General features: G+C 42.5%; 1 protein-coding gene across 1 annotated transcript in view; it reads left to right on the top strand.

Moving 5' to 3' along the window:
* Positions 1-13,707, top strand: part of si:ch211-129c21.1 (uncharacterized protein LOC563087 homolog) — a 20,178-nt gene extending 6,471 nt beyond the window's left edge. Inside the window, exons 2-14 of the mRNA XM_017407383.3 lie at positions 1,271-1,732; positions 2,558-2,700; positions 6,050-6,112; positions 6,423-6,521; positions 6,837-6,936; positions 7,215-7,325; positions 7,450-7,601; positions 7,708-7,880; positions 8,881-9,037; positions 9,137-9,359; positions 9,557-9,672; positions 11,863-12,076; positions 12,181-13,707. Of these exons, the coding sequence (XP_017262872.1) occupies positions 1,624-1,732; positions 2,558-2,700; positions 6,050-6,112; positions 6,423-6,521; positions 6,837-6,936; positions 7,215-7,325; positions 7,450-7,601; positions 7,708-7,880; positions 8,881-9,037; positions 9,137-9,359; positions 9,557-9,672; positions 11,863-12,076; positions 12,181-12,920 (2,400 nt within the window). The 5' untranslated portion in view covers positions 1,271-1,623 and the 3' untranslated portion in view covers positions 12,921-13,707. The remainder of the gene's footprint in view (positions 1-1,270; positions 1,733-2,557; positions 2,701-6,049; positions 6,113-6,422; positions 6,522-6,836; positions 6,937-7,214; positions 7,326-7,449; positions 7,602-7,707; positions 7,881-8,880; positions 9,038-9,136; positions 9,360-9,556; positions 9,673-11,862; positions 12,077-12,180) is intronic.
* Positions 13,708-14,104: the final 397 nt, after the last annotated feature.

Below are 14,104 nucleotides of genomic sequence, written 5' to 3' on the forward strand. Positions count from 1 at the left end.
GCACTCTGCAGATTTTTACTTGACATCAGTTTCCTATTGTGACGTTTACGGGTCCGACTTGTCAGAGCTGCAGCTGGACGGTGCTGCTGGAGTCAATTAACTGCAGAGATTTCATTTTCTGTCAATCTGTGGCCACACACTGCCGAAATATGTAAAAAAAAAAGAAAAAAAGAGCTGAAACTAAATTTAGGACACTTAAAACCTGCAGAACAAGGCAAAGTTAGCTAAACATTAGCTATAGGCTAAATGAGCAAAGTCGTAGGTAAAAGCTCAAATGAGCAAAACGGTAGCTAGAAGCTAAAATTGGCAAAAACATGGCTAAAAGAAAGAAATAGCAAAACCATAGCTATAAGGTAAAATAAGTAAAGCTAACTAAAATTAGCAAAACAGTAGCTAAAAGCTAAAATTTGCTAAACTGTAGCTGAACGCTAAATTTATCAAAGCTGTTGCTAAAAGCGAATATTAATAAAACTGTAGCTAAAATGAGGAAAACAGTAGTTAAAAGCTAAAGGTTAGTTGTTTTGCTATTTTTTGCTTTTAGCCACAATTTTGCTAAACTAAAGCCAAGAGCTAAAATGAGCAAAACCATGGCTATGAGCTAAAATTAGTAAAACTAGCTGAAAATGACCAAAATAGTAGCTAAAAGCTAAAACTAGCAAAACTGTAGCTGAAATCAACTATTAATAAAACGGTAGCTAAAATGAGCAAAACAGTAGATAAAATCTAAAACCTAGTTGTTTTGCTATTTTTTCAAATGAGTAAAACTGTAGTTAAAATCAGCAAAACCATAGCTAAAAGCTAAAAGTAGCAAAACAGTGGCTAATATAAAGACTGTAAGCAGAAGAAGAGAACAATATTTTAAGGATATGAAGAGGTGTCAGTATGCTTCAGTTGGGACTTTTTAAAGCTTTGAGTTTTAATTATTTTAGCTGGAATCTCTTCTGAGAGCAGCTCCCCTGTTAGAGACGGAGCTCCATGTGCTCGTTTTAAGTTGCCCATTTGCCTCAGCCTCGCAGCTAGTGACAAAAAGAAAACGACAAAGCAGCTTCCACGTTTCGGCCGCTGGGAAAGGGAAGGCTTATATTACAGCCCCGCGTGATAATCATCCACCCGTCTTCAAGCACATCATGAGAAAAGTGGAAAGAAGCTCAGCGTAGGTGAAAAATCAGCAACTTTTTAGGAGAGTGCTTCAAAGATCTGCAGCCTCAGTAATAAAGTCAGTATTTCGAGTTGTTTCACCTCTTTGATTATTTCATTCATTCTTTTGCAGAAGCGTGAAAATGAGCTCCTCCGGCAGCCCTCAGCACTAGCCGGGCAGCATGGCTCCTGCTCCTCCTTCCAGAGAGGACACCAGCAGCTCATTAACACTGTGCTGGAGGCTAGCGCCGACATAGACTCCCCCCCAACTTCAAACTGAACCGCAGCAGGCCGAGCTGCACTCTGCGGTGCCGCTTACAACATCTGAATAAATCGCCTTCAGAGGGAGACTCGTGCCAGAGAGGCTCACGTCCAGGACCATGTGGACTTAGAGTTTGGACCATGTTCTGTCGCTGATTCGGTGCTTTGGTGGCAGAGCTGGACTGTGCGGCTCCTCAGCACTTGGACAACTCTGGACCCTGAGCCATGTCTCTTCTGTCGGCCCGAAGCATTGTCTGTGGATGTCTGCTCCATCTTTGTTTTGGTCTGCTCAGCTCTCAGTATTGTGTCCCACGGAAGACCGTCTCCTACCTGAGTGAGTCCCAAATTCTCCACGAGTCGTTGAACGTACTGCATGCTGAATGGTCCAGAAGTGCAACTTTAGCTGCTTGATTGTGCAGATTGCAGATTTAATTTTCACTATTGTTTTTTCTGTTCTTTTTTGTTTGTTTTTTTTGGACATTAACTAATACTATTTTAGCCACTCATATATCAAAACATTCAGCAGATGGGTGCTATGCCTTTTGGCTTTGTAATGTTTATACTTTTCAAAATGTTTGTCTTTTATTTGCAGATATTTTCTCCATATTGAGATCTCTTCAGTTCCTTTAAAAACATTGTTCTTGAAAGCTGCTTCACTGTATTTTTGCCATCTTATTCTACTTTTAGATTATAGCTAACATTCTGCACATTTTACCTTTTAGCTGACGCTCTGCCACTTTTAGCTTCTGGTTAGTATTTTGCTGCATTTAGCTTCTAGCTGAGCTTTTGTTACTTTTACCTTTTAACTAATTTTTTTTGTCACTTTCAGCTGGCGTTTTTCTGCTTCTGGCTTTTACCTTGCATTTTGCTCCCTTTAGTTTGTTTCTGCTCCTTTTAGCTTTCAGCTTATGTTTTCCTCCTTTTAGCTTCAGTAACTTCATTTCATTAGTTGTTCAGCACTCAGCATCCATGCTGCATTTTCACAGGAAATGTCATTTCTGTAGTTTGTTTCCAATTATTAGCTTCTCAACAAATTAGCTGTTTGATGTTGGGGCATTTGTCTAACCACAGGCAGTCGGAGAGCTGCTTAAAAATGCTGCAGAAAGAGAAATCCCGTCCCACTCACGCAGAGTTTTTCATTTTTATTTTTTCTGGGCAGACGATCTGAAGTTGTTCAGAGAGGATGGGATCTCCCATTACTCCACCATGCTGATCAGAGAAGACCTGGGCGTGTTGCTGCTGGGGGCAAGAGAGGCCATCTACGCACTGGACATCAACAACATCTCCAACAAAAAGGCTGAGGTGAGAAGCTAAATCCTAGTTCCTAACATGCAGGTTTTTCATCTGCACACTCCTGTTAATATGTAACACAAGCTGTAGCTAAAAGGTAAACCTTTGTCCAGCTTTATGATGTTTTACTGCAGTGATAAGACTGGCTGGTCAAATATTCAGTGAGCCACACAGGCCTGGGCTGGGCATGTACTGTCACAGCTTTCTTAGTTTATGACCTCATGAGGGGTTTTTTTTTTCATTTTTTTGGTGGCATTGAAGAGAATAAAAAGCTGACTGACCAAAGGATTTCTCCCTCATCGTGTCTGATGTTAAAGAGTTTGAGGCACTGCATAGCGAATATATCCTAAATCTGAGCAGGAATGCATAGAAAAGCTGTACTGCAGCTATAAAGACATTTAAAACTTTCCCTATTCACTCCTATCCTTTCGTTGAAGAACAGTGCTGGGAACGGGGATCAGTGAACAAGCTGAGTCAGGACCGGTCAGGTGGAAACTGCGTGAAATTAAAGGCCTAGCATGCCTTGAAGGAATGCATATCGCCCGCTGCCTTATGTTGAGAAATGATGGAGTTGTAGCCGTTTTGGTCAAACCCCAAAAAATAACATTCTGCTGCGTTGCTGCTGCGATGCTGCTGTTATGGGTTGTGACGGACTCTCAGCTACTACCACATCAAATTTTAGCCAGTTATAGCCATTTTTGTGTTTGCTAATGGCTATTAACGGAGGCAGCCCTTTCATTAAAATATATCCAGTGTGATATTTTGCTAACAGGCGTATACGCGTGTGATAAATACACCTATACATGTGATTAAATAAACACTTCAATTAAAACATTAATAAACCCACAGTATGTTTTGTCCATAAACCCCGATGAGGTTTTAGGTTACCATTTGCATCAGTTTAAATCCGCCCAGCTGCTCTCAGGTCTGCTGGCAAACACTCAGACAGTTTTAGTTTTGCATTTCAAAACCCCTAACAGACCTGCGCCGCAACCCCCGAGGGCCTGCGTGGCTCATAAAGAGCTCTAAAACCGCGGCTGTGCATGTTAAAGCAGGAAAATGTTTTAAATCCAGGCACATAAAAGTGTTTGCTGCTTTACTTTTTAGATGGACGATTAAAGACGTGCAGGGGGTAATCAACAACATTCGGGAACTGGATCTAGAAAAAAAGCTCTAAGGTTTTATTTTCTTTTTAATGCGTTATGCTGTATAACCTCTTGTGCGTGTGAAAGATCACAGAGGCAAAAGAGCCCCGAAGGCAGCGCTGATGAGTGTTTCATTTTGATGAGCTTCAGTCGAGCTACAACCATTGATAATTATCGCTAATTGCTTCTGTGTGTTTGTCTGTCTGTTAGCAAAATATCTCATGAACCGTTGGGTGGATTTTAATGAAACCCACAGAAAACAATTATTAGATGTCCATCTACAACTGATTGACTTTTTGAGTCGACTTGATTCAAGGTGGCCGCCACAACTAATCCGTTAGAGTAAACTTAAAAGTGGCTGTAACTCGGTCAGTTTTACTGGCACTGAGCTCAAATTTGGTGTGGTGGTAGTTGAACATTTTCCCCAAAACATGCTGCATAGTTAGCGGGTGATGTGCACTCCTTCAAAGGAATCCTACTGTCACCACTGTTGGAAGCATTTAGATTTAGATTTAGATTTAGATTAGATTTCAAATACTCATAGAAGGTGTGTGGTCAGGAATTCAATCTTTAAAGTGAGTGTCTCATTTTCAGACAAACACAAGAATGAATGAACAGTTTCAATAGGGTATTACTTTCATACATTTCTTCTTCAGTCTAGATCAAATTACATAAGTGTGTGTGTGTTCATATCTCTTTAACTTGACTGAATGTTCTACAGATTTGCGTCTGCTTGCACATGATCTTAACAGAGTGTGTGCAAGACAACAAAGATATACTCAACAGAAGAGACGTGTGCGCAGAAATCCCTTTGACAGTAACAGAATGCTAACTAGAGAAATTGCATTTCCTGCGAAAATGCAGTGTGAATGCTTTTTTTGCTGAATGATTTGGCTGAAAGCTGCTGAAGATGTGCTGAACTGTTGAGTTGAATGTAAACAGCTAAAGTTTTATGTATTAGTAGTTGAAAGATTTTTTAAGTTTAATGAAGAACCAAAAAGTGAAACATAGAAGCTGATTTGAAGAGAAGATTCGCCTGAAAAATCCTTGTGACCTTAATGACCGTAGAGCTGATCCGTGACCTATGAAGTTTCCAGCTGTGAGGTTTGGCCTTCCTACGGTAGAAGGTTGCAAAGATAGAGCCTTCTTTACCATGTGACCTTGACCTTTGACCTTGAAATCCCTAGAGTTGATTCCTGACCCATGGGGGTTCTAGCTGTGAAGTTTGACCTTACACGGTTCCAGAGTTAGAGCATGCACAATTCTGGTCTGATTTTAGACCCCGTTAGCTTTGGCAGCAATCTTGATTTCTTAAAATTTTGCATTGCAATAGCTGAATTAGCATGAACATAGTTGAATTAGCTGAAACTATAGCTGAAATAGCATTAGCATAGATGAATTAGCTGACACCATAGCTGAATTAGCATAAACATAGTTGAATTAGCTGAATTAGTTGAAACTATTGCTGAATTAGCATTAGCATAGTTGAATTAGCTGAAGCTATAGCTGAACTAGCTGAAGCTATAGCTTAATTAGCAGAAACTGTAGCTGAATTTTTATTAGCAGAAGTAATATTAGCAGAAAAATGCTGAAACAGAAAGAAAAAGCCGAATTTCAAAGAGTTAAACACAGCTCCATTCATTTTCAATGAGAAAAAAATGGCTGAAGAAGCTAAATATCTGAAACAGCCAAAATTGCACCAATACCCAAAGTCATAGCAGGAATGGCGTTATTGAGCTGAACGTTTTGATATATGAGTTAGATGCTGAAAAACGTACGGAATAGTTAAAGTAACGATGGATAATCGATAAGAAAGAGAAACAGGAAAACAATGATGTGGATGCTTAAAAGCATTCACACAATTAGCATCAGATGAATGCATGCCTAAGCAAACAGATGAATCCAAACACGAAGGAATTGTGAAAAAAAAAAAAGTCTTGTGGGCTATCTTTAGCTGGATGTGTTGAGACAAACCTTACGTTCTGTATTGTACGCTGATCTCTGTCATCATCAGTCTGTTCAGCCTTTATCACAATTTAACCCTTTTTTTTGTTAAGGGAAAATGAGTAATAGTTCTGCTTGACTCAGAGATTATCGTGTCGTAAATCCAGCGACTGAGGAGAGGCTCGTGCGGTGATGAGTCTTCACGTCGCAGCGTGAAGGCTGCGGCGCCTCTTTCCCTGCTCTGACTGGACTCTTCCCTTGTGTTGGCGCAGGTGAACTGGCGAGTGACCGAGGAGAAGCAGAGGGAGTGCACGTACAAGGGAAAGAGCGCTGAGGTCTGTGAAGCTCGCCTACAATCCCTTTTTGAATGTTGACTAAAAGCTGACCCCTCCCCTCCATGCAGCTTATATGGGAGTGTTTTTTTTTTTTTTGTATTGTTCTTTACAAGTCTTTACACAGAGTTCCCTTTGAAGCAGTAAGCTCATACCTTTTTTACCGAATATCCAAATAAAGGCACGGTGAATAAAATCCTCACGCACGTCCTTGACCCTTTGAACCCGCAGCTCACGTTGGCATGTTTGTGTTTTTACGGCTGAGCTAACAAAGCTCTGACCTCGGCATTCCCTCTGCTGGATCTTGTTGCAGGTGGAATGCCGCAACTACATTCGAACCCTGCACAACATCAACGACACGACGGTTTACGTGTGCGGCACAAATGCTTTTTCTCCCCTCTGTGATTATTTGGTAAGTAGGCTGCGGGGCACCAGATTACAAGTGAGACTTTTTTTAGTGTGTGTGTGTGTGAATTGAAAAAGCTCCTCAGATGAGAAGCGAAACGTCTTCAACTACAGAACAGAAGTCCAGTTGTTTTTGTTTTTTTTAACTTTTTTGAATTGTAGGTTTGAGCACTGATATTTCTTAGTTTGTTTGGATTAAAATCAGGTTATTTTGCTTCTTTTTTTGATTTGTAATTAATGGGTTTAGCATCTTCTTTTAACTACAGCATCTGAATAAAACAACCCATTTCTGCTCTCATTTTGCCATCTTTGTTTCCACCAGACATTTGCTAATGGGGAGCTGACGCTGAAGAAAAGGCTGGAGGAGGGAAAGGGGAAGTGTCCTTTTGATCCCTTTCAGAGATACTCCTCCCTCATGGTTGGTGAGTGTCTGAATCAGTGTTGCTGTCAAAGGGAAGAGAGCTCAGAAAATGAGCAGAACGTTCAGACAGAACCCTGAGAGGAGCTGTGTGCACAGTACTGAAGCTTTAACCCCTGATATTACAGAGCGAGTGCTACTTGCTCTCTCATCAGGTCCTGCATCCTGATTTGTCAGCTTTGTTTAGTTCATTAGTCTGCACATTATTGCTTTATTGTTTCAGCTTGATAGGAATAAAAGATTTCCAGGAATATTGACTCCTCTATTGTTCCTGCCCAACAGGAAATGACCTGTACTCTGCTACATCCATCAACTTCTTGGGCTCGGAGCCGGTAGTTCTTCGCAGCTCAAACTTGGCTCTTCGCACCGAGTTTAAAAGCTCCTGGCTCAGCGGTGAGTTCCTCCATTTCAAAATAAAACACCAAAACCTCCATATAAACATATGGCTCTTTTACGGATACAGTTGATCTGTTTTATTTATTTGTTTTATTTGCGCTTTACTGTGGTGGGGTTTCAGAGCCAAACTTTGTCTACATGGACTTTGTGGGTGAGAGTGTCGACAGCCCTGACGGGGACGACGATAAGGTTTACCTGTTCTTCAGCGAGAACGCCATGGAGTACGACTTCTACAGCAAAGTAGTGGTGTCCCGGGTGGCCCGTGTCTGCAAGGTGGAGGCAGAAACAGAATCAAAGCACAGCCAGCTTGACCCGTCTGACACAGGTCTGGGGCTGTAGAAGCGAGCATGCACATCAGTGTGTCCTGTACTGTGTTCAGGGAGATATGGGCGGCCAGCGGACGCTGCAGAGGAAATGGACGTCGTTCCTGAAGGCTCGCCTGGATTGTTCCTTCCCTAAACCCAGCCTGCCCCCCATTGTCCAGGATGTCTTCCTGCTGAAACACAAGGACTGGAGGAAGAGTGTCTTCTACGCTGTCTTCACGCCTCAGTCGTAAGTGTTTACTGTCGGATCCCGTGGCGATATGGCTGAGTGTGGCTGTGGAATTTAGGTCATTCAGCAACTCGAGCTGTTGTACTGGAAAAACAACAAAAATGTAAATAAACACAAAATTAGTTCAACCTGAACCCCTATTCTAAAAGAAAAGGTAGGACATTGTGTAAAATGTGAGCATAAACGCCATCGTAATGATTTGCAACTCTTGTAAACCTATATTTTATTCACAATGGAACATAAGAAAGTATTAGGTAATATTGAATTTAAGGTCAGCAACACACCTGAAAAGAGTGGAGACAGGATCGTGTTTCCCTCTGCGAAGCATCTCTTCTTCTTTTTTTAACATCAGTCTGTAAACATTCAGGACCTGAGGAGAGCAGCTGCTGGAGGTTTTGGAGGAAAGGTTGTCCCATTCTTTTCTGATGGAGGACTCTAGCTGCTGAACAGTCCTGGGTCTTTACTGTTTTGTTTTCTTTTTTGGTTCATGATGCGTCAAATGTTTTAAATTGGTGAGAGGTCTGGACTGCAGGCGGGTCAGTTCAGCACCTGGGCTTTTTTACTGTGAAGCTGTGCTGCTGGAATGGATGCAGGATGAGGTTTAGGATTGTCTTGCTAAAATATGCAAGGCCGTAACTGAAAAAAGACGTTGCCTGGATGGGAGCACATGTTGTTCTAAAACCTGTATGTGCTTTCCTGAATTGACGGTGCCTTCCCAGATGTGTAAGCTGTCCGTTCAACGCACCACTGTGCCATCAGAGAGGCGGGCTTTTGAACTGTGCGCTGATAACAGGCAGGTGTTCGTGGTTTCCAAAAAGAATTTGAAATCTTTCCCACTCTGACTCAGTCCATTTTAAATGAGCTTTGGTCCAGAGAAGACAGCAGAGTTTCTGGATGGTGTTCACATTTGCACATTTTACACAATGTTCCAACTTATTCAGAGCAGGGGTCGGACGTTCTTTGTTACCCGCTCGACTCGGCGTATCATTCTGTATTCCAGGGGTTTGTCCCAGATGTCTGCAGTCTGTGCCTACACTGTGTCTTCTATAAGAGATCTTTTCAATGAGGGAAAGTTTAAGACATCTGTTGCCGTGGAGACGTCCCATGTCAAGTGGGTGATGTACACCAGTGAGGTGCCGGTGCCCAGACCAGGAGCGGTGGGTTTTAAAATGAAGCTTGGAAAGCTACATAAACGCATACAAAGCAGTTTAAAAAAAACAAACAAAACAAACTAAACTGCAGGACTTTCTTTCCAGTGCATCAACAATGTGGCGCGAAATCTGAGGATAAATCGCTCTCTGGAACTCCCGGACAAAACCCTGCAGTTCATCAGAGACCGCCCCCTGATGGACGAGGCTGTCCGTCCCATGACGGGGGCGCCGCTGCTGCTCAAGAAGGGAGCTTTGCTGACCCGAATCGTGGTGGACAGCGTGTCGGCCCTTGACGGAAAGAAATACAACGTCATGTTCATCGGAACAGGTACGATGGAGCTGACTCAAACAGAATTGTTGAATGAAATGCGCAGAACGGATGCTTTCATTTTAGCGCCGAACTGGAAGCTCCTGGATTGTTTTTCTGTAACACGACCTCTCGCCTTTACTAACTATTGCTAAACTATTCGTGTGCACGCGGCACTTATTGCTTATTCTGCCTTTCCTGTTTCGTCCCCTGAACAGAAAATGGGTTCATTCAGAAGGCTGTCAACTTTGACGGAGAGATGTTCATCATTGAGGAGATTCAGGTGCACGAGAACCCGAACCCCATCACCACCCTGCGCCTCTCGTCCAGTAAGGTAAAAACATGTCCGGACCTCTTGGGGAGCTCTGCTGTCAGGTACCAGGACAGCCAAGTTTCTTTTTTGCATCCAAACCTGACATTTCCCAGCAGAGCTTTGCAGTCACTGAAATTCACTTCAGCTGCGTGCAGGATTTAAAGAAGACCTGTTAATATTGTTCTCTGGGTCAAAGGTGAGTCCAGTTTCTGACCTCTGTGAAGAAGTGGCCCGCAAACAGGTCCCTAATAAAAAAAATAATGTAAAGAAAATGTTTTCTAAATACAGTGCAGAAGCGGCTCCTGAGCATAAGTTTTATTGGGGCGGACACTCATTTCCTAAATCAGTAACCAAACAAATGATACAATTTGGGTTACATTTTCCTGGAAATAAAAGCCAGGCTAAATGTTGCTTAATATTTATTTTATTTACTTTTTGTGCACAAAGTTGTGGCCTTTTTTCTCTCCCGGGGGTGGATGTTGTGTCTCGTGAAAACAAACTGCTGCCTCTGCACCCGCCTCCACCCGAATCGGGAGTGTTTTTTTTTTTTTCATTTTAACTGGGTAAAATTAAACAGACATGCAGGTGCACGGCTTTCTGGGTTGGATTTCTCATTTTATTTGAAGTCATGTTTCTGCAATATTACTTGAGCTTATCAAAGATAAAAGGTGGAACAAAATGCCTGCAGAGTCATTTAAAAAATGATAAAACTAAAGGATATTAAACCCTTTTAATTACATCTCCAACCTGCAGCCTGTTGATTACTAAACCACAGAATCAACCAGTGATCTACAGCAGCCTCACACTTTAGGAATTAGATAAATAAAATCCACTTGTGGCTCACATACATAGTCACAGACACAGAAAATGGGCCGACTATGTTGAAGAAAATGTCCTGTTGTTCATCTCCCCTCTGTGTTCTGTTCGTGTCCTGTCTGTCTGGCCCAAGCTGCTGACCGATAATGATAATTACCTGATAATTTATTTTCTAATTTTAGTCTCATAAATGGATTTGAAACAGAAAAGCTCCAGTGCTGGACACAGCAGGTTTTGCTGCATTGAATAAGATGAGATGTAATGTTGGCAGTGGTCGTATCACTGAGCTAAAACCAGCAGAAAGTGTCTACAGGGAGGAAGATTTTACACCCCAGAGAGGCTCTGTTGGAGCTGCCCTGCAGACGGGGCGACACGTTAAATCTTCTGACCTGCACCGCCCTGTAACTGCAAATAAGTCAAAAACGGAGAATAAATCACAAAAAAACCCAAAAACATTTTAAATTTCCTTTAAAATTGTCAAAATAGTTTAAAAAACGCACAGAACGAAACAAAACACAGCAAGCTGAGCTGTTAAGTAATTCACGTTGCGTATTAGGAGGATCTACTTTGTGGGACGGATGATTTTTTTTTTCCACCCCGTCTTTATGGACCGGCCGTGCCTGATACGGTTATTAAAATTTAAACCCGAATAGGACAGCGACTACCATCGGTCATTACGTGCAAGTGGAAGGAACATTTCCAACATGATTGAACCTTCGGTTTTGGCAAACCTCTTTTCAAAATGACACTCTAGGCTAGCTTCAGTGGAAACCACACCAGTTTTATTACATTTATAGTCTGGACTTTGTAATCTGCATACGGAACAAGGCCAGGGGGAGTAGGTATGTTACTCCTAAAACAAAATGGTGTTAGGAGTAAAACACTGAGTATCTAGTCTGTCACTTGAGCATTAAGGAAACAGAGTGAACCGCGATTTTAGAACTTTGAAAATGAGTCACGATTTCTCGTTTCTCTTCAGATATGGTTTCTGTGGCATGATAGCAACGGAGAAATCCAGTCACCATAATGATGTTTTCTTGCGTCATAGAAAACTAGCTCTTGAGCAGATTCGAGGACGTCACCCGTGCACCTCAGTCCCGACAGCGTATGCGGTTGTGATGTTTCTCTACTATCTTGAAATGAATAATGAATAATAAAGTAACGAGAATAAAATATGGCTGAATCTTTTGAGTTGTTTGTCACTTTAGATGTTAGAGTCTTGTCGTAACATTTTCCCGTTCAATATTGGAGCTTATAGTCGTGAGTTTACTGGAGCTGTTTATCATTTTACTGCAGTTCTTGTGTGAAGATGGCAGGCGATACGCATGCCTTCAAGGAATGCTTGTTTCATTCATTTGTATTTATGTCTCTCTCTCTCCGTGTGTGCTGTCGTAGGGCCAACTGTATGCTGGTTCTGAATTTGGTGTGGTTCAGATGCCGGTCAGTAACTGCAGCCGAAGCGAGTCGTGTGAGGACTGCGTCCTGTCCAGGGATCCTTACTGCGCCTGGGACTCGTCCTCTGCACGGTGCTCCTCCGTCAGCAGTCTGTCTCCTGAAGCTGCGATCCAGAGCCTGAAGGAGGGAAACGTGACACTGTGTCCTCCACCAGGTGAACCTATTTGCACCATGTTGCAGGAATTATCACTGGAAAGACGTTCTAAACAAGCCCGAGCAGGGATGCTGGGTTAATCTTGTGTCTGTGTGTATGTACAGATCCAGGAGCAGTTGTCAACTTTGCCCTCGTTCCGGGAAACACCATCCAGCTGCCTTGCCAGCTTCACTCCAACCTGGCGTGTTTACACTGGAGGTTCTCCGACCAGCCGGTTCGTTCGAACAATAAATACTACATCTACAGCGGTGGCCTCCTCATCCTGAACGCGTCCGAATCAGACGCTGGCTTGTATGCCTGCGACTCCGTCGAGCAGATAAACAGCCGAACGTACAACCGCACCGTGGTGGTTTATCATTTACGGCTCTCCCCTGACCCGGAAGTGGCGGTCAGCCCCACTCCCGGCACAACAGCGACAAAAAGCTCAGTTCAGACTCTGAACCCGGCTGTGACGGTGACGGTGCCGGGCCCGGAAGGCGAGGAGCCACCGCTCCCCGAGAACCAAAGCGACACGAACAGGGTGAGCCGCCTGGAGGTGGCCGTGTCTCTGCTGACGCTGCTCTGCCTCTCCCTGATAGGCGTCCTGCTTTGGATCTGGTGTCGGGGGCACTGGAAATGTTTCAAACTTACAAAAAGCTCCAAGAGCGCCGAGGGGAGAAAGCACACCCAGAACAGGACTTCGGAGATTAAACTCCTGGGCCCCGAGTCAGAGAAACCTTGCAGTGCCAATAACAATCACTGCGCCATTGACTTCAAAGGGAACGGGGAGTACCACTTCCCGCCGAGGGCCAACATCTCAAGTCTGAGCGGTCTGGGATACATACATGATGAGTCAGAGATCTGACTTCAGTCCGAGTTCTGCACCGGTGCAATAATACCCTTCATTTTAGGTGTACTGCTACTGAAAAATGGTTCTTTTTTTCCACTTTATAAAACCTATAAAATCCTAAAAGCACTGTCCTGCCAACACTGTCTAACATTTCCATCCTCCGACCAGGCAGCTGAGATTTTCTAGAAAAAAACCCAGACATTTATTGTGTTGAAAACTGTTCCAAACGACATGTTTTTATATCTCTATTTTTGTATTATTGTGAATACACTGTAAGTAAAAATATTGGGTACAGCCTTCTTTTTTAAAAAAAATAAATAAACAAAACTATTTATTTGTGGGGATTTTAACATCATCTTCAAATCGTTGTGATTCAAGCTTTGAGAATACTATCCGTAGCGATCAGAGTAGCATTTTAACGTATTTCAATACTGATCCTGCTGTTTATTCATCACTCTGCCTGTCTTTGGTTGTGTTAATAATCCTACACCAGCTCTGTTTTACGTCTCTGTTTGTGTTTAAAAATGGATATACCTCTGCTCTTAGCACTAAAATCGTGATATTAAAAAAACCCACTAGTTTACTCCAGTTTATGCTGTATCATCGATGTAACCTTGGCATTTTTTTTGGTGGGGGTACATAGCTATATTTCATATTTCAAGCTGTGTGTAGTTTTACTATAAAACAGAGATGGAAAAAAAAAGTTGGGATTTAAAGGTGTAGGTGAACATTTCTGTCAGTGGATCATTTTGTTGGAACCTTTGGGAAACACTGCCTTGTTCGTAATAAATCAGTGATTTAAGCTGAGAGTTTTTTTTTTTTTTTGATAGGTCTGGGTGGCAGAAATGATTTGTCCTTCACTCAGCTGCGGGTTTCCATGAAAGCGGAGCTGAACGTGATGAATCCAGGTTATTTGGGTTTGAGTGGAGGGAAAAGGACAAAACAAACTGGAGCTAATCGTACGAATGCTGAGTCAGCATTCAGTGTTTTGCAGCTTTCGGCTGAAGTTTTACCACTTTTTTTTGGTTTCTTTTAGCTTCTCTTCCTGTTTTGACTTGAAACGCTCGTTTTCAGCCTCCTCAACAAACTCATTTACTCAGCATTTGCACGTTTACTGCATTTCGCAAGAAATCCAATTTCTCCGGTTTGTTTTAGTCCATACAAAGTTCATTGTAGGAACAAAACAAAAATCTTTTATT

This window comes from Kryptolebias marmoratus, linkage group LG24, assembly GCF_001649575.2.
Source record: "Kryptolebias marmoratus isolate JLee-2015 linkage group LG24, ASM164957v2, whole genome shotgun sequence".
Lineage (NCBI taxonomy): Eukaryota > Metazoa > Chordata > Actinopteri > Cyprinodontiformes > Rivulidae > Kryptolebias > Kryptolebias marmoratus.